Source organism: Ciona intestinalis, chromosome 3 (assembly GCF_000224145.3).
Source record: "Ciona intestinalis chromosome 3, KH, whole genome shotgun sequence".
Taxonomy (NCBI): Eukaryota; Metazoa; Chordata; class Ascidiacea; order Phlebobranchia; family Cionidae; genus Ciona; species Ciona intestinalis.
This window is the reverse complement of record NC_020168.2, coordinates 4762886-4789686: the sequence shown is the minus strand read 5'-3', so window position 1 is coordinate 4789686 and position 26801 is coordinate 4762886. Positions and strand designations below refer to the sequence as shown.

At 37.4% G+C, this 26801-nt stretch overlaps 5 protein-coding genes and 1 long non-coding RNA gene across 8 annotated transcripts; 4 read left to right on the top strand and 2 right to left on the bottom strand.

Moving 5' to 3' along the window:
• LOC100182301 (succinate--hydroxymethylglutarate CoA-transferase-like) lies at positions 1–1567 on the top strand. Its single transcript, XM_002125062.5, has one exon. The coding sequence runs from the start codon at positions 74–76 to the stop codon at positions 1286–1288; it is 1215 nt and encodes a 404-aa protein (XP_002125098.1). The 5' UTR covers positions 1–73; the 3' UTR covers positions 1289–1567.
• A 15-nt stretch (positions 1568–1582) lies between these two features.
• Positions 1583–2682, top strand: LOC100177667 (modulator of smoothened protein). Its single transcript, XM_026833676.1, has 3 exons — positions 1583–1688; positions 2112–2324; positions 2483–2682. The coding sequence occupies exons 1-3, from the start codon at positions 1583–1585 to the stop codon at positions 2680–2682; spliced, it is 519 nt and encodes a 172-aa protein (XP_026689477.1).
• A 1312-nt stretch (positions 2683–3994) lies between these two features.
• LOC101243068 (FK506-binding protein 4-like) lies at positions 3995–7317 on the bottom strand. Its single transcript, XM_004225866.3, has 7 exons — positions 6994–7317; positions 6604–6720; positions 5497–6461; positions 5377–5425; positions 5115–5311; positions 4738–4837; positions 3995–4310 (listed from the first exon to the last, which is right to left on the bottom strand). Exons 1-7 carry the CDS (start codon positions 7089–7091, stop codon positions 4241–4243), a joined length of 1596 nt encoding a protein of 531 aa, XP_004225914.1. The 5' UTR covers positions 7092–7317; the 3' UTR covers positions 3995–4240.
• A 1389-nt stretch (positions 7318–8706) lies between these two features.
• vglut (vesicular glutamate transporter) lies at positions 8707–16638 on the top strand (the record flags this gene model as incomplete). Its single annotated transcript, NM_001128885.1, is given in 13 exon segments — positions 8707–8823; positions 10077–10202; positions 10478–10658; positions 11197–11315; positions 11403–11517; positions 12000–12087; positions 12741–12827; positions 13248–13412; positions 13778–13920; positions 14304–14436; positions 14914–15024; positions 15224–15351; positions 16135–16638. Coding segments are annotated over 13 exon segments (1992 nt in total).
• Positions 16639–17125: 487 nt separating this feature from the next.
• Positions 17126–23441, top strand: LOC113474088. Its single transcript, XR_003395752.1, has 3 exons — positions 17126–17538; positions 22121–22226; positions 23232–23441. It is a non-coding gene; the product is annotated as an uncharacterized LOC113474088 (long non-coding RNA).
• Positions 17971–25242, bottom strand: LOC100187165 (protein phosphatase 1 regulatory subunit 3B-like). 3 transcript variants are annotated; one of them, XM_004225799.4, is made up of 6 exons: positions 24844–25242; positions 20924–21451; positions 20519–20726; positions 20222–20367; positions 19737–19871; positions 17971–19393 (listed from the first exon to the last, which is right to left on the bottom strand). In XM_004225799.4, the coding sequence occupies exons 1-6, from the start codon at positions 24873–24875 to the stop codon at positions 19153–19155; spliced, it is 1290 nt and encodes a 429-aa protein (XP_004225847.1). In that variant the 5' UTR covers positions 24876–25242; the 3' UTR covers positions 17971–19152. The 3 variants fall into 3 exon arrangements, with proteins under 3 accessions (XP_004225847.1, XP_018666757.1, XP_002124194.1); XM_018811212.2 differs by having other exon boundaries at positions 20924–21371; positions 24844–25232; XM_002124158.5 differs by lacking the exon at positions 24844–25242 and having other exon boundaries at positions 20924–21773.
• Positions 25243–26801: the final 1559 nt, after the last annotated feature.

Below are 26801 nucleotides of genomic sequence, written 5' to 3'. Positions count from 1 at the left end.
TAGGAATAGGATACCTATTACCTGCTAGCTACATTTTGGTAAATTAGGGTATTGGACTTCGGTATTTGGTAAAATGTCTGTTTCATCTGCTACTAAACTTTTAAATGGAGTTCGTGTTCTTGACATGTCACGAATTCTTGCTGGACCCTTTGCTTCCATGATCTTAGGAGATATGGGAGCAGAGATTGTTAAAATCGAACATCCGGAAGTTGGGGATGGAACAAGGGAGTGGGGTCCTCCGTTCCTGGGATCTGAGAGCGCTTATTTTATTTCAATTAATCGTAACAAGAAAAGCGTTGGTGTTAATATAAAACATGAAAAAGGGGCGGACATTATAAAGAAATTAGTGAAGAAGAGTGATGTACTTATGGAAAACTACATCCCTGGACAGCTGGATCGAATGGGGTTTGGTTACGAGGAAATAAAGCAGATTAATGAAAGTTTAGTATATTGTTCTATTACTGGGTATGGGTCTGATGGGCCATATGCAACCAGGGCAGGGTATGATGTCATTGCTTCTTCTGTTGCAGGACTGAACCACATCACAGGTCCGGAAAATGGCGACCCTTGTAGAGCAGGAGTCGCTATGACTGACATGTCAACTGGCTTGTTTGCTCATGGGGCTATACTTGCTGCTCTTCTACACAGAGAAAAGACCGGCCTGGGGCAAAAAATTGAATGTAATCTTTTATCTACACAAGTTTCTATGCTGACTCATGTCGCTTCCAGTTACTTAAACGCTGGTCTGGAAGCAAAAAGGTGGGGTACCGGTCATGCCAGTATTGTCCCTTACCAATCATTCAAAACAAAGGATGGAAAATTTCTCACAGTTGGTGCTGGCAACAACAAGCATTTTGAAAAACTCTGTCAGCTTCTTAAGGTGGAAGATTTGATCACAAATAATAAATTCAGGGACAACAAAGACAGGGTAGTTAACAGAGTTGAACTTATTGGGATTCTGTCTGAAATATTCCAAGCAAAAACCATGGAAGATTGGTTAGTGATATTGGAAGATTGTGGGTTCCCATACGGACCTATCAACAACATGGAAGAAACCTTTAATGATCCTCAGGTCCTCCACAATAAAATGATCATGGAAATGGATCATCCAGCATGTGGAAGAAACATCCGGATCCCTGCTCCTCCGGTTCGATACAGCTCCCACTCTTACTTGGATGCGACTTCACCTCCTACACTTGGCCAACACACGAGGGAGGTGTTGAGCAACCTCGTCGATTTCACAGATGAGCAAATTGATGAATTAGTTGCATCTGGTGTTGTGAAATAAAACATGCAGTTCATGATATACGTAATACTCATACTTATAATTTATAGAGTTTAAACAAATTACCCTATGCTTTAAATGTATTTAGCCTTTTAATCTTTATTTTTATATGGTAAATTTTAGCTATGCAATCTTTTTGTTAATTCTGTTTTATAATTTATGTTTATTGCATTGGTACTTGACTTGTGCAATCTAGTAGTGTCATCAAAAATCAAAATATTGTTCTGCATTTAGTGTAATGTGTTTGACATTATAGAAGCTTAAACTTTACATTGCTTACAGTGTGTCTGGATGTAGATGGATAAGTTAACTGTCATCTCTGGCATCTTATTTTTTAGCTCTGAAGTTTTTGCTATTGCCAGCTTGGCACATCCAGACTGGATCAACACAGGGGCTGTTGCAGGTATTGTTATATATAGGTGTCAGTGTGTGGGGGCAATTTCTATATGATCTGTAATGAATTACACAATGTAGTTCTGTTATGCATGGGTGAGGTCCTTGGATATCTGGGATTTAGGTCAGATTTGGCCCATTACCCCAAGTTGCAGCAACACAATTTATTTAACTGTAATACTTAAATGTATGGCATAAAATGAAAAAAAAATATTGTAAATGTTTTAGCATGTGTTCTGTAAAATTGTATAACATAGAATAGTAAAAGTTGGTGTCCATAAAAAATCCTGAAGACTCATGTATACAATGATAAAAAAGTCCAAATATATATATAATATATCATAAAGGCTGTCTATATATATAAAATAGTCAAAAAAATGTTTACAATACATTTAATAGTTCCTTAAACCTAACTACAATTTTTTGTTCATAGGTGCGCTGACTTTAGGATTAACTAAACAGTGTCAGACAATTTTCGGACGTGACCGGATATGTTTCTCCCCCACCTTACCTCCTGAGTGGATATGTGCATTATTTTTTCTCTCTGCTGGTATTGCATGTTTGGCAGGCACATGCATACTAGTTGTCTTATCTCATTGGCACCGTTCTATGCTTATGTATGCTCGTTGGGTGGCCTTTAGTGCAAGTAAGTTCATACCATCATAAACACTCTCAATTTCCATATAATTTCACTATAGACTTTTCTGTAACAGAATACTCTGTAGTATTTTTAAAACTTTTCCTTTCTGTCAACTTTTTTTGTGTTTAAACATCCACACATCTTAAGTTTGTCATTTTACCCAGTTGGTTGCTTGTGTCACGTTGGAATTCTTTTTCCTATTGGTTTCCGTCAAGTATCTGTTGGTGGTGCTCCATTCAATCTACCTGCTGTGTGGAGTCTAGGAGACTCTTATAAACTCCTATGGGTGTTTGCTGTGGTGTTATCTTGTTCAGGATGGTGCATTCTAATGATGCCAATGCGAATGTGGTTACTCAACAGATGATAGTTTCCCACACTACTAATATATGGTAACTTCTTTATTACATAGCGTGCGCATTTTCAAGTTGTCACTTAACTTAAAAACACATATTTTCATTTTAACTGACATTTATACATTTGAGACATTTTATTTTTGATAGCATTATACCTGTTGTGCGTAAAATTAGGAGTGACATGTAACTTCGAGTTTTAAAAAAAAGGTAACAACATGTATTCTAGCAGGCCTGTTTCATTAGCATAAACAACAAAACCCAGCTGTAAGGTTTCCTATGTTTGACTACAATTAGTTAAACTGCATTTAAACAATACTACCTCATGATTTAACTTAAAAATTGAAAACACAAGACTCCTATGATGTAGTGTCATTATTTTCAGTGTCAATGCTGTGTGTTGCAAGCATTCTCTTTCCTGTTGGTTTCCAATCACCTGTCATCGGTGGTGCTCCGTTTCTGTTGCCGAGATCAGCAAATGTTGGAAATTCTTACGTACTTTTCACATTATCCATATTCAGCTGTTTCACAGGACTTGTCGTCGCTGCCCGTGTTTGTGTGCCTCAAATGGTGGACATTGAAATTGCAAACAATCTTATTTGAACAAAAATTTAAAAATGCTCTTATTTGTTACTTATATACTAGGGTGGGGGAATGTCAGACATCTTTTCATTCTATTATCTCGTCTGATTTGGAAGTAAACAAACCACATTCAAAAAATTGTAAAACCAAATCTTCACCACTACCATAGACCGTTGTTTATTGTTTAAACCAAGATATTTGGATATTTTGTGCCAAAAGTGTCCCATCTCCCCCCATCCTACTATACAACTCATGTCATTACTGTGTGCTACAATTTAAAACATCTTTGTACTTGCCACTTATTATAATTGCAGTATTTTATGCTCAAACCTAATTTTGTACTGGAACGCTAGCAGTGCTTGTTTTTTTACTTGTTATTTTCAAAATAATTAACCCATAAAGTTCACATTTTTCACACGTACACATGTACTAAAGTTTACTTCCAATAGTATAAAGCATCAATTTATTCATTAACGTTATTTCCCTTTGTCACATTTGTCAAACAGTTTGCCATCTTTTATTTAAGCATATGATACAGATCTAACATTTGTTTTACATTTTCACCTTGTCAGTATGACAGTATCCACTTGCAGTTCTGGTAGGCTATAGTTCAAAACTTACCATATCTTGCCATGCACTTTATTTAATTAATCATCTCTTTTATTGTTGCAAACTTTACTTCCATGTTACACTTAACGAACGATCTGACCAGTTCTTCCGTGTTACCTCATCGCTCCATAACGCTTATATTAGTTTCACTTTATTGCCACAAATTTTTTGTTTTCCGTCCATAATGTAACTACCAGTATGCTTAAACATGGGCGCTTATTATTGAAGAGAAAACAGGCACGACCACGAAATCGAAAGATACAAAGAACAGTTTTCACCAACTTTATCTAAATACGAGGTTAATCATATGAGCATCCAGCAACGCCCATGTTTGTACATAACGTAACATGGTGTGGCGTGAGTTTTGTTTATATGTTGTCGTCACAGTTGTCTCATTCTCCTAATGCTCACCACTTCTAGTTCGAGGATAATGTCGCAGTTGGGTGGTATTGTACACAATGTGTTAAGGATTTCGTATTTAGTTGTTACCAACGTGGTTACTACTTCGTAAATCATTTAAAAATAGAATCAGGCAAACTATCGAACCTAAAATTTGCTAACATGAAATGAGTAACAAACTAGTAAATTAGCCCCTTTAGTTTCGCTTTTGTATGTTTGGAAAACTAAGAAACTTTACGTTTGGCCATCCGTGTTGTATAATCAGCCATACATAAAAAATAATCAACCACAAAGTAGCATACATGGTAACTTGCAGCTGGCACGAGGTGAATGAACACCCGCGTTATAACGACTGTCGTTTTCCAACCACGCAAGGAAAAACCAAGTTTCTTTTAGCCACTATGAGCAGATGAGGTTTTCCGCATTGGACGTGTTACTCAATGCACTAAAATAAATAAACTACCAAATATAAAGGATATCCCCACGCTTCGAACCCAAACACCCCGTATGCCTTCTTAGCTTCGATTTTTAATCTGCTTTTTTCTCTAAGCTTCATCGAAGCCGCGCCTTCATCCCAACCTGCAAGAAATAACCGATTAGTGGCCAACCTGCGGCAGTATATAGCTTCGAGCATACGTGAGTGCATACGAGTTTACCATATACACTGTAGTTTAAGCGTATAGTACTGTGGGGGAAAATGGGATACCATTAGCACATTAACAACGGTCTATGGGAATCGAGAGAATACGTTTTATAACTCTCTTTATTAGATGGGACGATTTTTTCAAGTTGGGACAATTTTTGTTTTATTTGGGTGTAACAATTTTTTTTTATTGTCGCCCTTGACCGCAACCACCTTTAATAACTTGTTTCTTGCCAACAGCAAATGAAAATATCCTCTGTCCAAGTTCTCGCGTGCTCCAAAACTGAACGGGTGGATTTTCGTCCAGGTAACCGACACAATGCATGCTTATGACGTCACCAGGCCTAGGTAAGCTACCTGATCCTTTATCCAGCACCATTTTCATAACACCGTCAGTAACTTTAATGTAACTGTAAAACATAAACGCGTTATACATGATTCAGTCCATTACTTTAGAAAGGTATTGCAAAAATACTTAGCGTCTAAAGATTTTTGCTTCTTTGTACGAGGTTCACTGTCGGCCGCTGTAAAACGTAAATGAATATGTTACTGCTAGAATAAACATATTGGCTGAACTCAAACCATGGACTCTTACTTGGCAATGTTAGTTCTAACTTCTTAATGTCTCTGGGGTGTGCTTTTACCAATTTGTCAACTATTACCGTCAAATTCTGGTCGGCTAATTTATCGACTGCTGCTGGACTAACAGTCGGCTTGTCAAAGGATTTATCATTTTCCTTCTGCTCTGCTGTATCCTCTGTTTTTATAACATCTTCGGATACCTCAGACTCAGTGGCACTTTCAGATATATTTGGAATTTTAGAGGTTGCATTATTTTCAATGTTTAATAAGCTGCCATTGCCATTAGTAGTATCCACCTGTTCCACGGCGACTACGTTTTTCGGCGTCACCTGATTGATATTTTTGTTTAGTTTCACTGTTCCATCTTCATCTTCTGGTTGCAACATCTTTTCATTATCTTCCGGTATGTCCACAGCATTCTCTTTAAACTCTTTTTCGTAATTTCTTTTTTCGTGCTCTTGCACGGAGCCCAAAATCTCTTTTTTATTCTTATTGAGTGGAAACTCCAAAACTTGTTTTACTTTCTCAGGAGTTTCCTTCTCAATCCATTCTTCTTCTTCTTTTTCTTCCTCTTTCTTCTTGACCTCCACTTTCGTTTCCAAAGAATCTAAACCTTCCATCGCATCTTCCAATTTATCGGAACTAACCTTGATTCCAACATCCGACCTGCGATCTTTCTCCTCCACGACAAAATCACCACTATCAGTAATTTCATCTCCGTTTGGGTGCGAGGTATCGTCTGTTTCGTCATCGCTTAAATTTTCCTGAGTCTCCTCTTCCTCGATTCTTGGTACTCCGTGCACATCTTGATCGTCTTCCGCAGGAGCATCTATTACTCCTCCGTTGTCATCTTTTTCCTTTTGTCTTCTGTCTTCCTCTTTCACGCCGACATCAGAAAAATTTTCAAATTCCCGTTCACTGCTTTCTGATTTTGGATCAAGGTAAATTGGTTCTTCATAAACGACTTTAATTTGTGGTCTGTAAATAAATATCTTAAAATCTCAACGTTCCTCACCTAAAATTCGGCAAATATAAAAGATTCGTTTCCAAATAAGGAAACAGCGAAATGCGGATTGTTTAAAAATCTATGGATAAATTAAGCCCATACACAAATACTTACGTGCTCGTTATCGTTGTTGTTGAAGTAAAAACAGCGATCGCGACAGCTATCATACAAACCAAACTTGCGACCAGTATTCCACGGTATTTTGAAAACGTCGGTGTTGATGGTCTGTTACTGTGGAGTAAGATGGATACCGTTGTTACATAAGGAAAATTTTAAACGTGGTTTTAAGAGTCGTAAATATACGGGTTTATAATTCTCTAAACACTACCAAATGTGAAAATAATAAAGAATGAAACATGGACCATCTTACCCCGACTTACTTGATCGGGGTGTTTAGGGACAAAGTCCCCCAAAATATATTTTTAGTAAGGTTTACCCTTTACTCAATTAACATGTAACCTACATCGTATATGATATGGTAGCCAACAAATGTAGGTAACTTGCCTTTTCTTTTCCCTATCAACAGTCTCCTGAATTTGACCTGCAGGTTTCGGGTCACCGTTGGTCGCCTGTTTTCCCTTCTTTGATTTCTTTTTCGCCATCTTAACCAGCTCAGTTCATCCTAAGTGTCGGGTAGCAGTTATTTGCTACTTGCTTTGTTTTAAACTTCAGCTGCAATATGTGTCCAGCAAGCGATCGTGCGTTTAGCGAGTGACACGTTAGTCAAAATCGGCCATCACCGAACTTCATCGATTCGTTAAGTGCCATTCAACACTTAAAATCTTTCTGAAAAACACAGACCGTCCTCTTTGCTTCACACGTTGTTAATATTAATACAAAACAAACTGTGTATGCATGTTTGACAACAATTAAACTTTAACTAAAATTTTAAGTTTATTCATAAAAATGTGTTAGCACAAATTTGTTATTTTTGTGACTAATTTGTTATTTTTATTGCTAAATTAAGCCAATTACATTACCATAGAAATTTCTAATTAGCTTCAATTAGGCGCCCTTTATACTGCATCGCGTACAGTACTGTGGGGTAAGATGGGATATCTTTATCACATAATGTCCACATATTCTAATTGTAATTTAAACAATTATTAACGGTGTATGGAAGCCGTTAGGGTACGGTTTTATAAATCATTGTTTACTACTAAATAGGACGAGAAATAGAATAAAAAAGTGCCCCATCTTCCCCCACCATACTATATACGTTGGTTCTTTCAAAGCAAACCCAGATTTTATAATCACAAAAGTTACAGATACGACTTATTGAACAAACTTATACAAATCATTAATCTTGTGGTGGCTAATAATGAAGCTGTAGGGAAAGTTCATTAGTTATTGCAAACCACTTTACTTCGATTTTAGTCTTTTTTCGGGAACAGTTTTTCCTGTTTAGCCGTTACTAAGTCGCATGTACAGCGAACTGTTTTTAGTGATTGCAAATCGTTTTGAGTGCTACACACGGCGCTCTACTCATAACAGAAATATGTTGTAATGCGCAAAAGCAATTAACTGTGATTACCACAACAGCAGCACAAGAAGGATTAGTCGTCAATAACATACAGGTCGATAATGGTGTTTGTACCCCACATCCCCAAGCGAGGTCTCTCGAGACCAAAACATTGCAATTCAAGGAGGTTAATTTGCCTTCAATGGAATTATTGCGCCCACTTGAGTATACTGAATAAGATAATTAAACGTCATTTTCGTCGATTTAGCAACGAAGAGAGAGTTATTACGAGATTGCTTTATATTTGACTCAATTCATATACAATATACTTAGATGAATTGGTTTATATTGTAGTTCAATTATTTTTTTAAGCAATTGTAAGCGGCGCGGCGGTAATTGGTTTTCAATAATGGACATTCCGAGTTAAATACCGACAGACAGAAAAACGGAACAGTGCAGCGTTTTACAACGTCAGCTGTCCAGCACTGCGTCGCTAAGTCTGTGTCAGTTTCACCTGCCTTCGGCACAGGACAGTCACTCGGTTGAACAGCTCGAGTAAAATAGGAAAGAATGAATTTTTTATAACTTGCCTGCAATACAACAAAGACGCATCTCTGTTGAAGATTAGTTATTTGATTTTTGCTTCTGTTGAATTAGTTATTTGATTTTTGCTTTGGGAATTACTATGGGAAAATTGAGTTTGATATTTTGCATTAGGAATTGATAAAGTATATTTACAATTTATTTATTGTTCCAGAGCAGGAGGGTATTTAGGATATTATGTCAAACAATAAGGCGGATGGAGGATTCGCGACGGCATCACATGACCTTCTCAGAACAATTCAAAACGGGTTTCGAAGTGTTTTATACAGGTGAGAGCATACCTAAAAATTTATATAGCTTTTTGCCAAAAAAAATAGAAATGTTTTTGTCGTTTAGATTTTTATTATAGTTGAACATCGAAAATATCGATCTGGTACCGAACCCCTATATATATTTTAATATAGTGTCGCACACTATTACCTATTTAAATTTCACTAATTAAAGAATTTCGTTTCGAATATCCGTTCGTTAGTCGCACCCTTGTGTATAGTAATGCTCCCAAGACCACTTACACGGCAAAAAGTGAAATAAACTAGCTCCCGTAACGATATGACAAGTAGACAAACCTAAATTATTCATGGCCCCGAAGCAGGATAACATTGTTAGAGAGTGACTAGTTCTATTGTGTCGCGAAATTTCCCGCGCCCACGATTATGTTGGTCCTTTCTCATCACGAAATAACTTACGTAGTTATAATATGCATTTTTATTTTAATTTTCCCAATTACCCAATCTTGAAACTTTTTCCAATTCATATATAGTAGAGTGGGGGGAAGATGGGACACCTTTAGCACATAATATCTTGGAAGTCGCGAAGATACGGTTTTATGATTCTTTGACTGTTCTTTGTTTATTACCAAATGGGACGAAAAAATAGAACGAAAAGGTGTCCCATCTTCTCCCACCCTACTATAGTTACTTTGGGAAAACGCTAATACCGTTAACACATAATCACCTATATTTCCTAACAGTTAACAACACAAAATAACAACGCCCTTTTTGAGGATAAACGATTATATAGTTTCAAAAATAGTCATTGACTTTTTGATGAAGTCACCTTAAAATGAACTGTTCTTCAAAATTGCTCGGTCGTTGTTTTATCGTTTAGACTTAAATGGAACTTTCATAAAACTGTTGTATCTTTTTAGTAATAAGGAAGTTTTAAACGATAACGAAACTATTGTATTGTTATGAATTTTTAAAAAATCCTATTAATGTGCTACATATATATAGCCTACAGATAGATCTAATGCCAGATACGAAATTTTAGAATGTGTATATGTTTAGAAATCCAGGTCAAACTAGCTAAAACTGGTTTTTATCTTTTTTTCTTATCCTGTTTTTCTCACCGTTACATAAATGTTCATGCAATTTTAATAAGACCCCTGTTTTTGAACAACTATCCTGTTATAATTATCCCGTGTTATATTATGTTTGTAAAACTCTTTCAAACATAATCTTATTTTCACTGATTAAGATTATATCACCAATATCTTCATCAAAATATCATATTTTAATAACAGGTTCACCGGAATCGGCAACCCACCATACCAGGAACAAACTTTGGACAGAAACTCAACTTTAAACGAAATTTCACGCAACTCCCAAGAGCATGGAGAAGACCATTTCGAAGAGGACGTCCCACAAACGTAATCTACCTTGACATGGCTTTTGTGGCTCCATGTGTCACCGCTAATGCACCAATGTGTATCAAAAAGTAGCGCAGCGAAACAAAAAAATCCATTTTCCGTTGATGTTAATCTTGCCACAAAACTTAATCATCTATTTTGTGGGTGAAGTTCTTGTCAGAGACCTGGGATCTGTGCCGGGTTCAGCTTTCACCCCACAACTTTTTTATGCAGTATTTACCCTGCATTTTCTTAGCATGGTTTATAATAGATGGCCTATGTTATTTTTTATGCAGTAACAACAAGTGGATGTGGTATGCAATGTGTCTTTGGTTACCCAAACGTTACATGATGGCTTTCTTAAGTGGGTTTGGTTTTTGCATCACTTTTGGCATGCGATGCAATCTGGGCGTGGCAATGGTCGAAATGGCGAACAATTACACAGAAACGTTGGAAAATGGAACGAAAGTTATTATGGTTGGTTTAGGTTGTTGTATATACTGTACATTTAACTGTTTGTACAAGAAGTTTCACACCTTATATAACTACTTTACAGCAATTGGCCTAATTTACACTACTATTTTTAAAGTGAAATGGTCAAAAAAAGATAATGTGTTATACGCAATAGGTATCTGGTTACCTTAGTATAAGTTTGGTCTGTGTAGTCTTAACAGCAAACTCTTTGACGTAAAGCGAGTTTACCGTCATCTTAGGACTACCCTTTTGCCTCAGCCGAGCGCTAATGAATTATTCATTGAAATTATTTGCTGCGGACAGATTGCGCGCCTCGAAAAAACTGTATCTAATTATTCTTGGTCAATTTTCGGTTTGTAAACGAATTACTCGCCTGCGTATCCAAGAAAACTTCGTTAACCGCAAATAAAGTGAAAATGGAAAGGCAGGGGAGTTAGGCCAACTATTTCTATTGATTTTCGTCGCCTGGCTGAACTCAGTTGTCAAAATTCTGTCCGTTTTTATCGACCGGCCGCTCAAAGACTATTTGTTTTTATTACAGCCACCCGACTTGTCATGGTCCTCAGAAAAACAAGGTTTTATTCACGGCTCGTTCTTCTGGGGTTATATTATAACTCAAGTCCCAGGCGGATACCTGGCTTCCCGCCTCAGGGCGAACAGGTAAGTAACACACAAGGCCCTTGAATAGGCCTACTTCGTACAATTAACCACCCACCTCATTATATGCATTAAATACTTGATTTTTAGAGTATTTGGTGTTGCGATCCTCTGTACCTGCTTACTCAACATGTTCCTGCCAGCAGCTGCCAAAGCTCATTGGGTCGTCTTTGTCATCGTACGTGTTATGCAAGGACTAGCTGAGGTATATTTTTATTATGATGAAAAAGACGCAATTTTATAACAGATGACGTAACTCACACCACAAAACGATTTATATTGTTGACTGAGTAGAGTAGTAGACGCACGTGAGTGTTTTCAATAGGCTCAAATTAATGCTTGTGTCGAAAACAAAATTTTATACAGGTCATGACCTTAAGGCCTTTAAATATATAGTAGGTTGGGGTAAGATGGGACATCTTTAAAACATAAAATCAAAATATCATGATCGTGTTTTAAACAATTTTAAACAATACTGTGGGATAAGATGGGAAACCATTAGGTTCTAATTTCTTTATTCCATGTGATTTTTTACATTTTGAACGATTCACAACACTCTTTTGGAGTCGCGGGTTTGTATAATTCTGTAATATTTTGTTTACTGCCAAATGACATGAAAAACGGGACGAAAACATGTCCCATCTTACCCAACAATACTATGAATTAAAATAACTGTAATTCTTGCAGGGTGTTTTGTACCCGTCGTGTCACGGGATTTGGAGCAAATGGGCGCCCCCGTTAGAAAGGAGCAGACTAGCAACCATCTCGTTTTCGGGTATTTTTTTACTAAAATTTATCAAATATTTTTTTAACGATTTTTTGAACTCGTTTTAGATGTAATTGCCAAGTCACTGAACGACATTTTGCGTGTTGTTAAAAAGCCCTTTACGGCTATACATTGGTTTCAACACTGTACTCTTAATACAACACAGCCTTTGCCAAGCGTTTTTGGTGCTTCGCGTGTAAAAGGTTCGCCAATCCTTTGACGGGCATGCACTTGAAAGGGCACATGCATTAGTGATTGCGAGACGAGTGCGACTTAGCCGCACTTAGAAGCTTTTATTAATCATGACGTACGTCACGTTGTCTGACATGTGAAAACTACGTTATTAAAAAAAAGACAGAACTGTAATTAAATTGTCGCGCGCTCGGAAAAATCAATCTAAACTGGGGGAGTGGGTTCGGTTATTGATGTTGCTGTCTTTCAGTGTTTCCGTCTTCGAAAAAAATCAAGCCGACTGGCAACACTGCAAACGACCAAAGTTCTTATCGCCTTCCGGTGTGTTAATTAATTAATGTATCCTGGAGTGCAAATCGCGTCGTTTGAGCGTTGCTTTTGCTAGATAGCGGGACCATATTCTCGACGGGTTCGGAACAGCCATGATGAAAGAAGGCGATAAATAATTAATCTGAGCTTAAAACTTGCAGGCAGCTACGCTGGTGCTGTGATCGGAATGCCAATTGGAGGAATGTTGGTCGAATACGCGGGGTGGCCTTCTGTATTTTATGTTTTCGGTAAGTGGAACACATGCGGTAATCCAGTACTTTTATTTGTGGCGATCATAGCATGGAGCGGAAATAAGTATATAAACTTAGTTGAGATAAAATGATTGACGTTTTTATTCTCTTGAGATAAAATGATTGATGTTTAAAAAAGTTTTTCGGGACTTTTTTTTAAAACTTTTTGAATGAGTTTAAAATAGTGTTGTTAATTGTTATAACAGGATTACAAAATTTTGAATTGTGCTAACGGTGTTTATCATAACACATATCATATTAGTAAACAAAGACATTCAAAAAATTGTAAAACCGCATCCTCAGAACTCCCATAGACCGTTGTTAAATCTTTAAAACCGGATCGAGATATTTGTAAATTGCGTGTTCAAAGTGTCCTATCTTCCCCCATCCTACTATACATGTTGTGTTTTTGTTCAGGCAGTTGTGGTATTGCATGGTTCTTCTTATGGACATTCACTTCATACGACTCTCCTGCATCTCACCCACATATAAGAAGAAGTGAACGCATTTACATCGAAGAAAGTATCGGCAAGTCTGACTGTGCAACTATACCAATGGTGAGAACATTATTTAACACATTAGGTAAACTATATGTTCTTAGTGCCCACATAGGAAACCATATAGGACTGTTCGCTGTATAGGTATATGTTATAGACTCTTTATTTTTCACAAATATTGCAGTTTAAGTCGGGCTCCTACAACAAATAACAATAACTCATAAAATAGCTCCCGCATGCTGCTACAATGTAAAATCCCGAATTTAAAAAATATTCAATTGGCAAACAAATCAAAAAATGTAACAGTGTATAACTTTGAGAACGACGGTTCAATTTTGTACACATACACCCACAATAATGGTAGCAAAATTAAGCACAGAATCCCATATACTTTGGTTACGATTTGCGGGCGCCTACCACGCTAAACCAGCTTTTCTCCCTAGTGGGCAGGAACACCTTGGAAGAAATTTTTGACCTCCCTTCCAGTATGGGCGATTATCGTTGCCAACTTCTGCAGAAGCTGGACCTTCTATCTTCTTATTATCAGCCAACCCGCTTATTTTGAGCAAGTCCTAAAATATGACATTTCACAGGTAAACTGTTAAAACATAATCCTTATTATACAAGGTTAGAATGAAATATGAATTTCCGTAAATCTGTTTTTTTTGGGAATTGATTGAAGTAAGTGCACGTGATAAATGAATGAATAAATAAATAAGTGTATCATATTTTATCCTGGTAGAGGTCAACGAGAGTCGTTATATATAAAACCAGTGTTTTATTTTACATACCTCGTGTCCGCTTACTAGTTACAACACGTGTACTCTTGTAGGTGAATATTTTGGGGGTTATACTCTTTATATTGGAAAAAATGAAGTACTGCTCTTTTATAGTTATCGTCAAACATGTATACCTAAATAGGATTCGAACTTATAGTTTTTTGAACCTCTTTGATCCAGTTTTTTCCATCTTTTAGCTTGGATTCCTTGCAGCCGTTCCTCACTTGGTGATGACGATCATAGTTCCGTTTGGTGGCGTGCTTGCTGACTTTCTGCGAAAAAAAGAGATTTTGTCAACGACTAATGTTAGAAAAGTGATGAACTGTGGGGGTAAGAATTAAAATTCGAATTGGTTTATTGCAACTTCATTTGCACTATAGTGTTTTTAGTTTCATAATTAAAATAATGAAAAGGGTTTAAAGACATTCAGCGTAAACGTATACTGTTCAAACCATTTGGTAGGTTTCAAATATAGAGTAGGTAGGGGTATGATGGTCCGTTTTCATTTTCTATCGTCGTATTTGGTGGTAAACACAAAATATTCACATAACCATTAACCGTACCTTTACGACTCTAAAATAAATTTATTGTTAAAAACATGATTAGGAAATTTGTGACATTTTGTCCTAACGGTGCAACCATCTTACCCCACAGTCCCACAGTACTATATACACATTTCCTTCAAAGTTTCACATGTTTTTCCACAAAATTAATTAAGCAGCTAAATAAATGTCACCGCGACAGTTAGAGAAATTGCATTTAAATTTCTCTTCCATCAAAGTCCAAAAAACTCTCATTGATTACCAGGGTTCGGGATGGAGGCGTTGTTTCTTCTTATCCTCGCTTGCAGTCATGGGCATACTGCTTCTGTAGTGTGCCTGGTGTTCGCCGTCGGTTTCAGTGGATTCGCCATTTCAGGTTAATGGTCTTATCTTTTGTTCTTGAACTGCCTTAACATATAACCTTTAACGTCGCTTATAAAATATTAATACGCTAAATTAAAACGCAACCGTATATAACAGGCTGTTTAACGGCTTTAATAAGGTATCTCCTTGTACAACCTGCACGTCCATTTTAAGGAGCTAGTTGTCTCATAAATACTTCATTCGTTTGGCAGGCTTCAACGTGAACCACCTAGATATTGCTCCGAGATACGCGAGTATATTAATGGGTCTTTCCAATGGTGCAGGGACACTGTCAGGGATGATATGTCCTCTCCTGGTCAGCTACATTACACGGACAAAGGTTTGTATATGTAACGTGCTTCGGGTAGCTATTTTTGTATATGCTGCTGATGGGTGGTGTTTCGACTGCGGGTACAATATAGCAGTTCAGGGCAAGGGGGATACCGTTAGCACATAATATCTCATATATTCATCATCGAGTATTTAAGAAATAACAACACTATTTTAGAGTTGCAAATATTTACTGCCCCTATATAGTTCGGTATATAGAAAGACCAATCGTTTTCAAAACCCTGTAGTTACTCGGCGGTTGGTTTCTATAAAAACAGGGCAATATTATAAACATGGATATATTACAGTAATTCGTTTCGTCCTATTTGCAAAGGAGTCAAAACCACACAATTCTCGAGCGTGTTCAAGAATGTAGCATAAACAGTTTAAATATTTGAGTGCCCAAACGATTGGGCGCTTTAAAAGAATAGGGCAACAGTATGACGTGGTAGCAACGAAAATATACTAATACGTTAGAACAAACTATATATAGAAAGCTTTAATAAACTGTTTCTGGCAATTTTATTGTAAACAACCTATACGTTTCGTCTCATGAGACGTTTTCATCAGAAACGCCAACGTACTTCCACCTGCAAAAGCCGTTTTAGCCTAACTATAAACCGAGTTCTTTCCTACATTATGCGCTTTGTCTAAACATATGTTGCGACCAATATTCTCGTAAAATAAACTTCATCTACATTTTAAGCTACTGGTATGATTTCAAACGAAAACTTTAGGCTTTTTATGAAAGTTGTAACTTTATGCATGTATATTGTAAACATTGATTTTACAGACGGAGGAAGATTGGAAAGTGGTGTTTGTGATCGCATCATGTATTCACTTTAGTGGAGTCATATTTTACGCTTTCTTTGCATCTGGTGAGAGGCAACCATGGGCTGACCCACCCCAGGAAGAAGTTGGTATTTTAGACGGGGAAAACTTCGCCGCTTCCCCGTCAATGACCTCGTTTCGTCGTCGATCCGGAATGTCTCGCGGATCTTCCTCCTCGGATTCGATGTTCGGCGAGGGTCCGGATGACTTGTATGTAAAGAAACTTACGAACGGTGTCTACAATCCGAGTTTCGAGGGAGGACCTCGGAGTAAAAGATTTAGCACCGCCGGGGAGGAGGAAGATCAGCAGATGACGGAAGCGCAGATGAAACGGACGATGTATGTCACTTCCAAGCTCACATCCGATGGTCCTCCCTACGATGTTGTTACGGAGACAGTACAACAACCAGCGGTGGACGAATTATTTCAAGGAGTAAGGGAAGATGAGAAATATTACAAGCATTAATGTTTGTGAAGTTGTGATCGGGCCATTGCACACATTGAACAGATATTTATGTTTAGATTCGAACTTTTTCGAGGTCTATGACTCTGCAAATGAGTTTCATATTTTTCAGTTTTAATCAATAGGTTTATTATAGCTGAATTTGCACAATACAGTCAGGATGTTATATATCTCTATTACACGTATATAGTTCAATAATTGCGCAGCATATTTAGTGCACTGTGATCACAAATTCTTCACCTATTCTTCAGTTGGTTGGACATGCAGTAGGCTATAACAATTTTATTTAATGTAAGTTCGTGTTGTCGTTGATTATTTTGTTCAGGTTTAATATTCTGTCTCCACTTTTGGCTGAGATTACATTTATCACTGTCTCCTACACTTTACTGTCGGTGAATTACAGATTAGAAGAAATTGCTTCAATAAAAAGGAGCTGCAAGGCAATATAATAAATAAATTAGTATTGATTCTGATAGAAAACATACGCTTGAAACAGTGCAATGTTTCAGCAGGTCACATATGACCTACTACCATATAACACCGTTGTAATTGTGCCTTGAGACGAAAACAAGTGCCGCACGCATTTTCCGTTGATGTTGATTGCCCCCACGCCGGCGCTTATTTCGCCTGTATTCTTAGTTGCTCTAAGGCTGTGTCTTTTAATCAGCAGTGACTGTGTGTTAGTGTTATAGTGGTTGGTGCACGGCCTACCGGTTTATGGTGTATTAAATCTGATGTCGACATTAGACAGCAACGTTCCACCAAAACTGATGTCTGTTATTTTATTAGATAAGACTTGTAAGTTATGTATGTACTACTACTACTGTATTAGGTAAACAGCTGTAACAGGTTAACTGTTACGTCACTGGCATTTCACATGAAGAACAACTCTGCAATATAAAGGTATTTTTAAACATTTATGTTGTTGTTGTTACTGTTTGTGCTAATATGGTTTTTTTTCGATGGCATATTTGAATTTCTTTGTTATAGTTATATATAAGAATATGTTTCGAGTTGTTTAGAATGTCCAAGTTTGATGTAGTCGACTTTTTTTGGCATTCGACTGCTTTTAACCTTTTGTTTATGTTGTTTATGTATATGCCGACAAGTTTGTTATTCTAACGCGTGTATAGAATTGCCAGGGCGTTTATAATGTGGCTGGAGTCGGTTATGGAAAGCGTTGAACGTCGAACCCAAGCAGTATCCTTTGGTTGCGATGCGAACGCCGCCTAACCATGGCGCCATAGTTTTTATACCACTAGTACTCGGCCGCACCTAAAAGTCTGAAACGATTGACTATAAGGGTACTTACTAAAAATTGTTTAAGCAGTCGTATTGGCAGAACGAAAAAGCAATTTTTAACACATAATGGTTTTCATGTACATTTTAAAGGATGCAAAATCAAATGAATAAAAATGCAGTTCGTCCCTAAAATTCGTGCGGCAATTGTATATCAGATATTCTTAAAATAATGCAATCACATATATATGGGGTAAATATAAAATCCTTACGTTACAAAACATAAGCAAATATTAAACTTAAATTTGCAAAGCCAGGCAACGAAAATGGACGAATGCTTGACATTCTGGCACCTTTGATTGATTTTGAAAGCAAATGTGTAAGCTACACGGCAAGATATAAATTTTATTAAAATAAGAAGAATTAAATGTACTGCAGTGAAAGGATGGAAAAGGTCTTTCGGGGCCGTTTAACTTGTTAAATCGCGACACGTCGTGATGGGTTTTGAACCACAACGAGTGCGATGGCTTAGGTTCGCAATTAAAACGAATACTTTAATTTTGATGTACTAACGCCCGCACAGGAAGGGGAATTATGTTCACAGTGCATAATTGTGAGAGTGCGTGATCTGCACATGACAGCTTCAAATTCAAGTGCAACTAGCTTCTATATATATTTCACTCTTGTTAAAAGCAGCAATTAAGCTTGGCGATTGTGTGATACAGAATGTGAGCTTAGTGATGCTTGCAATATACAGCAAATTTGTGTGTTAAGGGGATTACGCAAACACAATGATTACGCAATATACAAATTAACAATTACGTAAAAGCGCGCTTTCACGCAGTCAAGGATCGACAAGTGAACCACGCATGTGTCCCATCGCGCATACCAACAAAAACGTGTACAGTGAAATTAATTACGTTGCAACAACAGCTCGGGATTTGAAAATCGCTAATCTACGCAGGACACACAAAAAAAACGTGTATAAGCAACCGCATCAGACAGTTATACAAAAATTTGCGTTTATAATACAGTTCTTTTAAAACTTGTGCCCCAGACTGGGTTATGTCTCTTCCAAAGCGCAGCAGTAGTTCAGCTTTCAAACCGTCATCAGATGTATTGGTAATAAAAGTATTACAATTATTAAGATTGAATAACACCTTTTTTAAAGCACCACGTCGGTTATATGGGCTTTTGCTGGCCTGTGACCTGTTCGGAGTGTGACGTTACTGATGATATGACGTCACGGGGTATGACGTCATTGGGTGTGACGTCACCCTACGTCATCAACGCGGTATCTGAATGCGTGGCATGGTGCTCGACGTAGCTTATTGCGTAATTTCTTCCGTTGTTATTGTCCCAGAATGTCCGGCCCGATAACGGTAGTCTGTAACCCACTGCCATTTCGATGACGTCATTGCTTTGTATATCGCTTGGCGCAACACAGTGAAAGGAAAACTGATCCTGATTGAAATTATGAACGGTGGACACGAAACACGCGGGAATATCCGAAAAGGATCTGGAAATTGAAACGTATATGTTATTATTGACATATAGTCTTTGTATTGTAGGGTGGGGGGAACACGAGACCTTTTTAATTGGCACATTATATACAAATATCCTGATAGTGTTTTAAGCAACTAACAACGGTCTATGGTAGTTGTGAGGAAACAGTTTTATATTTTTTTGATTCTTCTTAGTTTACTACAAAATGTGCAAAGTGTCCCATCTCCCCCCACCTTACTAAACATGTATATATATTGAAACGTAAATTTAAAGGAATCCGAAAAATCGTGCGGTTGTCGGTATGGGCGACCAAAACACAGTCATACGCCCTGCTATAGACGATTAAGACCGTATACCTCCATTTATTCGCTGTGTAACGGACGAAAACTTGTTTTTGAAACTCAAGATTGACGACTCGTATAACGCCTGTGAGTGACAGAGAAAATGGAAGGATCGAAATACTTTCCAAACAAACGTTTTGACTTGATATCCTAGGTATAAAAATCAGATTATTAAATATGAATGTTTAGCACTGTGGGGTAGGATGAATACCGTGAACCATGCCCTACTAAATGTATTGTATATAGGACATTCGTTGGCAGCTATTTAATATTTCCTTTTTTTATTCAATTAAGGACACCAACATTGAGAGGATACGGTAATAATTCTTTGAATATTTGTGTTTGCTACTAAATAAGACGATAAAACTGAATAGAAATATGTCACTAAGGCCTAACCTGCTATATATAAATGAAGTTCTCACACATACCTATACGGTTAAATAATACGCCCTTATAGCGTTTGATGGTGTAACAAAGCCTACGCAGAAATCACGCCCTACCTTCTCTGAAAACTTGGGTCCAAAAAAGGTTGCTGAAAGTTTACATTGAGAGAAAAATGTGTCCGAACTGTATCAAAACTCCCTCCAGCGTATAGTTCCATTCCCGACGGTTCTCCGTCGACTTGCGCTCGTACTTTGTCTAATGCCTTCAGTTACATTAAACGTGTTAATACCATATGACGTACCTCGTAATATGACGCAACCAATATGTCAACACCTTAGACTTATAACTTGCCAACAAGTTATTTTGACGTGACACCTTTATCAAGTTACATATGTGTCTGCTGACAGACGAACCTCTTTTAAACGTGGCGGTACGTTATGATCGTCTTGTTTAAATGATATGCGCACTTCCAAATCAAGACCACGAGAATCCGCAAAATGAACAGACTTTCTTCTACGCACGGTGCTTGCCGCATGTGTCACGCATCCATTATCTGTGTCTGACCTTGAACGACGTACCGGGTTTGGAACGTGAAAGACTTCCAGCTCGTCCTCTGTACTTCTGCATACATTATAGGTATCTATATTATTACGGTCATACACCGTACGTAAGAAAATCTTGCATATCACACCGCTAGTCCGCTACTATTTAAAAAAAGGAAAAATCAAGACAATAGAACTTCCCTACAATGTCCAATTAAAAAATGTTTTTTTTAACAAGTTTAAAACTACGAATATACATAAAAGTTTTTGTCTTACGCTTGTGCTTGCTGTTTTTCTTCGGTCCCAGATGCATTCGCTTTTCGGGGTGTTTTATCAACAAAAACCTTGTCGTCCAAGTTATCTAAGATATCTGTCATGTCAAACACACCCGTCTCGTCAGAGTGGGTTGTCAACGGTTCTTCATTACAGAATAAGTCGTTTTGCTCTAACATTTCACAATCTTCCAGTTCTTTGTCATTACCCGTTCGTTCTTTGAAGTTATCGTTTTGTGTAGTTGCTGGCATTGCAGGATCGGACAGCTGCCTTTTTAATTCACCAGTTCCTCGTCTGGGAACATCTTTGCTGGGTGAAAACGTACTCGTAGCTTCTACTGTTAGTACAGTTTGCACCGCATCGACTTCATTGCTTGCGGGAGATGATAGAGAATCTATCATACCCGGTTCTTCATCATTTGGATGCTGGTCGTTGGGTACAAGCATATTCTCTGTGGTAGATTCATAAGTAAATTGATCTGTGACGCAATAGCACTCTCGTGGTGATGCAACAATGCAAGAATATCCCACACTGTCGAAGGCAAATAAATTAGTTAGAGAGTGAGTTTTAAGTTTATTTTTGTTGTTTGAAACAACTGAATCCCGGTAAAAAGTTTCAAAATTCTGCAATCTGCTTGGCGCGCTGTTACGCAGGGGTTGTGTAATATGAATATCCTCGTCTGAACCGGAGTGGTGGTGTTTTGGTAATCGTACTTCCGTTGGGTGAATAGAAAACATTTCAGAGTTCATGTTAACAAAATTATTCCAGTACTTTTAAGTTGCGTATAATTAGAATCGACTGTAAGCATTGCTACCTTTAAAAAATTTAACCACAATCTCACAGGTCTAGTTTTGCAGAAAATAAGTAGATTAGAGTAAATGAATCAAGAGCTTTTATTTGGAAATGTACAATATATTACGGTAGCACAAAAGCGCTAAATACTATTTATTATGCTATAGACCTCGCGGTAAACTGATACGGGTTCAAATTATTGATTTATAAAACACAGCTATACGACGGTATATACGCCTTATATCGATTCGGTATATGCAAACACATATTTTCGACCAAATATAATATTTATTATACTATAATATTCATGTGTATTCTACCTCAGGGTAAAAGCTTGCTTAATGGGTAAAAAAAACACAGACATATATCGACAATCTATATCTAAATTCTTATCTGCTCTTTATCCAGCTTACGTACCAGCAACGTCACAGCAGCTCTATTGATTCAAGGGCAAAAGGGAAGTCGACTTTGTAAGGCATACAGAGAGAACATAAACATAACGCTACTCAACAAGGTACCATACATTGATACATACATACCTATTCATATACCGGTTAACGTATGTGCAGAATTTTGTGTTTATCTGTATTACAAGCTGAAATGTATTTGTAACAAGATAACCTGAAAGAACCAGCGTGTCTATACCAATTACGCTAAGTTAGGAGTCTCTGTGATTACATTTATCGACCAAACATGTGAATGGAAACCAATAATACGCAGGCCCAAAAGTTGTAAGCAATTGCTAGCCCTCACATACACATACATCAGGTCTGTCGCATATACATGTATGTAAACTTGTGGACCAACTTTACAAATAAGAGCCCAGAGTAGACATTAGACAATATACGTTGTAACGAGTGTTTTAATTTATACTTGTATTTTATTAGTGCTATACCTTTTTCAAGAAGTACAATTCTCTGTATATTGATTATATGAAGCGCATCCAATATCTGATTGGTTAGCCTACCGGAAATTACGTATGGTCCTAGTAGCAGAACTCTGCATAATATAGCAACGTCATTTTGGCGTTAAGCATTAAACATCGTATTTATCACAACCTACCTCACAAAATACTATGCCTCACCCGAAAAATTATTGACCAATGTGTTTTCTGACTCTTCATTTGTTTGCCACGACTTAAACTAACATCGAGCCCATACAAACCGTAACATACGCCTACAAATCACACATTTTCAGCAACGCCAATACGACGATTTGGTTGCGCGTTTTTTTTGCATTTTCCTAGAAAACCGTACAGTTTTTCCAGGAAATGCATACACCACAACGACGCCGTTATCTAAGACCACTTTTTGTATAATAAAAAATTCAAAATGGGTCGCTTCAGAAAATACTCTTTCAAAATACAAGCTGTTACTGATAAACTTGGTAGTATTAGGCTATCAGATATATTTCAATATTTATTAACAAATATGCACTTCGAGTTATAACCACACATCCCTTGCTCTCTTTCTTATCGACTGTAAACAAATGATGCTTCTACGACCAATCTTATACGCAGAAATACGCGTGTGAACGCACGTGCAACTAGAAAAGCTTTATCATTTTGAAAATAGATAGAGAGCATAACGACACGCCAGGATAAAAGAGAGATGGGCCTCCTTCCAGCAAACTTTTTTTGTTTACTTCTCTCGTTTGATGCACACGTGCATTTTGTCACGTTTGTTTTTAATGGTTTGCGGCTTAATGTTTATTTACAATCATTTTATTTATACCAAACTTTCGACTGTTCTGTATCGAGATTCCCTACGCGCATTTCCTAACCACCATAGCGTAGTTGTAATGTTAAGTTCCCTTCGTTACTCCATATTAGGTTGGGGTGAAAAGGTTTGTTTTAATCTCTTTCATCGTCTCATTAAATAGTAAACAAAGAGTATTTATAAGATTACACAGCCGTATGCTTTAAAAAAGCGTTGCTATTGTTAAAAACAAGGTTACGAAATATAGGATATCGTGTTATCTTATTCCACAGTACTATAGATACAGTGTGAGTTACTTTGCTCTTTTACTATTTTATTATTATGCCGGTATGTGACTTGCTAAGTTCTCTATATGGTGGGAGAAGATGGGAAACCTTTTCACTGTATTTTCTCGTTCCATTTGGTAGTAAACAAAGATTTTTAAAAGAAATATAATATCGTATCCTCACTACTTATATTGTTTTAAATACGATTAGATTTTACGATAATATGTGCTAAAGGTCTCCCATCTCCCCCTACCCTAATATATTATGTTTAGATTAAGCATGGTTATGGCAGTTTGTAATATATGCGATATTGTACTATACAAATGGTACGTTTCTTTTATACATTATTTTAACAAAATGTTAATTTGCTGGCCAACTGTCTATTTAATAGCGCAGCTAATCCTGTAAAATCGTTGCATATTATGCAATGCATCGTCTGGCCTATAATGCGCCCTAAAAATATAAGAAACTTATCGATTTGATCTCAGTTGAACTGTGTCGTAAATTTGGACTTTATATGTCGGGCTTACATCCGGGTTAATATTTGACAAGTTCAGCATTACAAGTAATGTATACATTTCAAATTATCCTTTATGTATATTTACTTGACCACAGTAGAAGTAAATGGTTCGGTTTAATCCCAGTTGAACTGTACCGAAAACGTGGACCTTCAAATCATGGTACATTCGTGTTAATATTTTAAGCCCCAAGCCAAGTTCAGGTATTTCAAATTATTCCTTTTTTTTATTTACTTCACCACGAAAGCTGACGTACATCTTAATATGGATACACCAACACCTCGCTTTGTTGACTTCCGCTTAGCTAAACCAACAGCAAGGTCAAGCTCAGCCGCAAATGTCTGTTTTTATTCCACTATTTGTTTGAAGCCTGCACTGCAAAAGGTCGTTCGGTCCCTTAAGAATAACACGCATGCGGACGGTTTAATCGCTTGTTTGACGTAGTTTTAATCCGCTTGGAAAATCGGTAATTAGTGACACTAAAAGTAATTTATAGCTGACGGTTAAGCTGAGAAAGTGAGCTACAATGTAAACACCGACTAAAATTTGTCACTATTACAATACCGGTTATAAGATTTTCAGATGCATAGAAACTCTATGCAGGTATTGGAAAGATAGTAAGATCCTACCTTAATATGTTGGTCCGAGTCCAATATTCCATTAGTCGCCAATCCAATGGTTATGTCAAGCTTAACCCTAATATCGACCTACCACCAACTAATATGTAACACTCAATCCCCATCTCTTAAATAGTATATCGCAGAATATTCCGGAAGAGTTAGCCGTTTACAAGTCGTGATGTCAGAGCGACGTCACGGATACGTCAGAGTACTCGTGATCTAACGGATCGAAGTCGAAAACGAGAGAGGCTATTTAAGCGAGCGTGTTAGGATAAAGAAAGAGAAAGGCGTAAAGGGGCGTAGACTTGTTCGGTATGTGTAGGAGAAGAGAGCGTCTGACAACAACAACAAACTCCAATCACGTACACAGTTTGGACCCAGGATAGACGTTAGCTATCTGTGTATACCGGTACCATGCATGTGGGTATAGGCACGAGATATCTTAGAAGCACGATCGTTTATTTTTAAGATAAAATATCGATTTCACTGCCAAAAAATGTACGCTTACATTAATGAATGACTGAAAAAACTCATGCGGAGAAATATTTGCAGAATTAAAAAAAAACAATTTTTGATTCAAACCACACGCCAGCTGAAACATCGCAGTGTATACGCCCAGAACGGGAAGTTAGCGAATACCTTCTTAGAAAGCAATATAATGGAAGCAACCAAGCGAACATTATTAAATCGCCAACCTTTTCAGTTTACTTGTTGCTTCACAAAAGCTCAAGGTGAAACCAAGTTTAAGTAGAGCTTTAAACATAACAATAGTAACCTTAAAATAAATATCGATGTAGCTATGCTAAAACATATTTGTGTTGCGTCCAAAATCTGAACTGACATTACATTAACAAATCATGAAATGTATTTCCGCTTAACGCTGCCCTAAATTGTCAAATTATGCCAAAGTTATTCTATTTTCTCCTGGGTATTGCCTGCGTTCGACCAATATGCAAACTCGTTATTTCGTCACGTCGTCGCGACGAAATAAACCTAACTGAACTCTTTATATGTACGTCATTAAACGCTTCCATGGTCAACAACTGTGTAAGGTATTCGATAGATGATAGCTGTGGCAATGACAGAAATTACTCGACGTTAAACAAAGATGTAGCATACAGAAAATGGGGCAGTAATAAATTTATTGGTTAAGGCTTATTCTAAACACTCGCGCAACTCATTGTACAGCCAAGTGCTTTTTAAAATTCGGTGCAGGCGCAATTTGGTCCTGCGGCTCGGCAAAACACTGACAAATCGAAATCGACAAACGTATAGTCGAAACATGACGTAAAGAGCCCTCAGCCAAGTAAAATAATCAATTAAGTACAGATATTACACCGCATTTGTGACACATACACATAGAACAACTTTTGCTGCATATTATTCAATTGCATATTATTCAACTATAGTTTGCTGCATATTATTCAGTTCAAGGAAACGTTTGGTTTGGTCACGTATAAAGAGATTACGTTTTTAATTTTCTGAAAACTCTCTTTCGCAATCTGCAATGCTATAACGTCATTTCAAACTGTTTTCGAACTACTGTCATATTCGCCTCTAAGATTTACCAAGGCTGTCTTTCAATTCGTATTGACCGAAGCGGTGTAAGACACTGACCGAACGGTAAAACCCAGCCTACAGCAGCGGCAGATGACCAAGCAGGCTGATCTGTCTCTCACTATTTGTTAGCGCGTCACGGAGTGCGAAAACTTTGCTGCGTCACGTGTCTGTCACCATGACAAGCACACTCTTTTCTTGGAATGTTAAGATAGAAAATTTCTACTATGATGTTATAAACCTATCCGCAGTTCTTTATAAGAGTGTGTGCTAGTTAAGTGATCAACCAGAGCGAACACTTGGTTACGTCACAATGATAACTATGATCAGGTAAATGGGCGGCGTGAGCTTAATCATCCAGGTTGGCCTATGTTTCACCGCTTCACTGCGGCTGTTAACTGCATCAAATA

Coding starts and splice junctions, on each gene's coding strand:
- LOC101243068 (XM_004225866.3), bottom strand. CDS start 7,091: ATGGCGAAAAAGAAATCAAAGAAGGGAAAACAGGCGACCAACGGTGAC. Junction 5,312..5,376: donor CAAAAATCTTTAGACGCTAA/GTATTTTTGCAA, acceptor TATGTTTTACAG/TTACATTAAAGTTACTGACG. Junction 4,311..4,737: donor TTTGGGTTCGAAGCGTGGGG/ATATCCTTTATA, acceptor CACATTGTGTAC/AATACCACCCAACTGCGACA.
- LOC100187165 (XM_002124158.5), bottom strand. CDS start 21,669: ATGAACTCTGAAATGTTTTCTATTCACCCAACGGAAGTACGATTACCA. Junction 19,872..20,221: donor GACCCAAGTTTTCAGAGAAG/GTAGGGCGTGAT, acceptor TTTTATACCTAG/GATATCAAGTCAAAACGTTT. Junction 19,394..19,736: donor TACACAGCGAATAAATGGAG/GTATACGGTCTT, acceptor TTCAATTTCCAG/ATCCTTTTCGGATATTCCCG.
- LOC100177667 (XM_026833676.1), top strand. CDS start 1,583: ATGGATAAGTTAACTGTCATCTCTGGCATCTTATTTTTTAGCTCTGAA. Junction 1,689..2,111: donor CAACACAGGGGCTGTTGCAG/GTATTGTTATAT, acceptor TTTTGTTCATAG/GTGCGCTGACTTTAGGATTA. Junction 2,325..2,482: donor TTGGGTGGCCTTTAGTGCAA/GTAAGTTCATAC, acceptor CATTTTACCCAG/TTGGTTGCTTGTGTCACGTT.
- LOC100182301 (XM_002125062.5), top strand. CDS start 74: ATGTCTGTTTCATCTGCTACTAAACTTTTAAATGGAGTTCGTGTTCTT.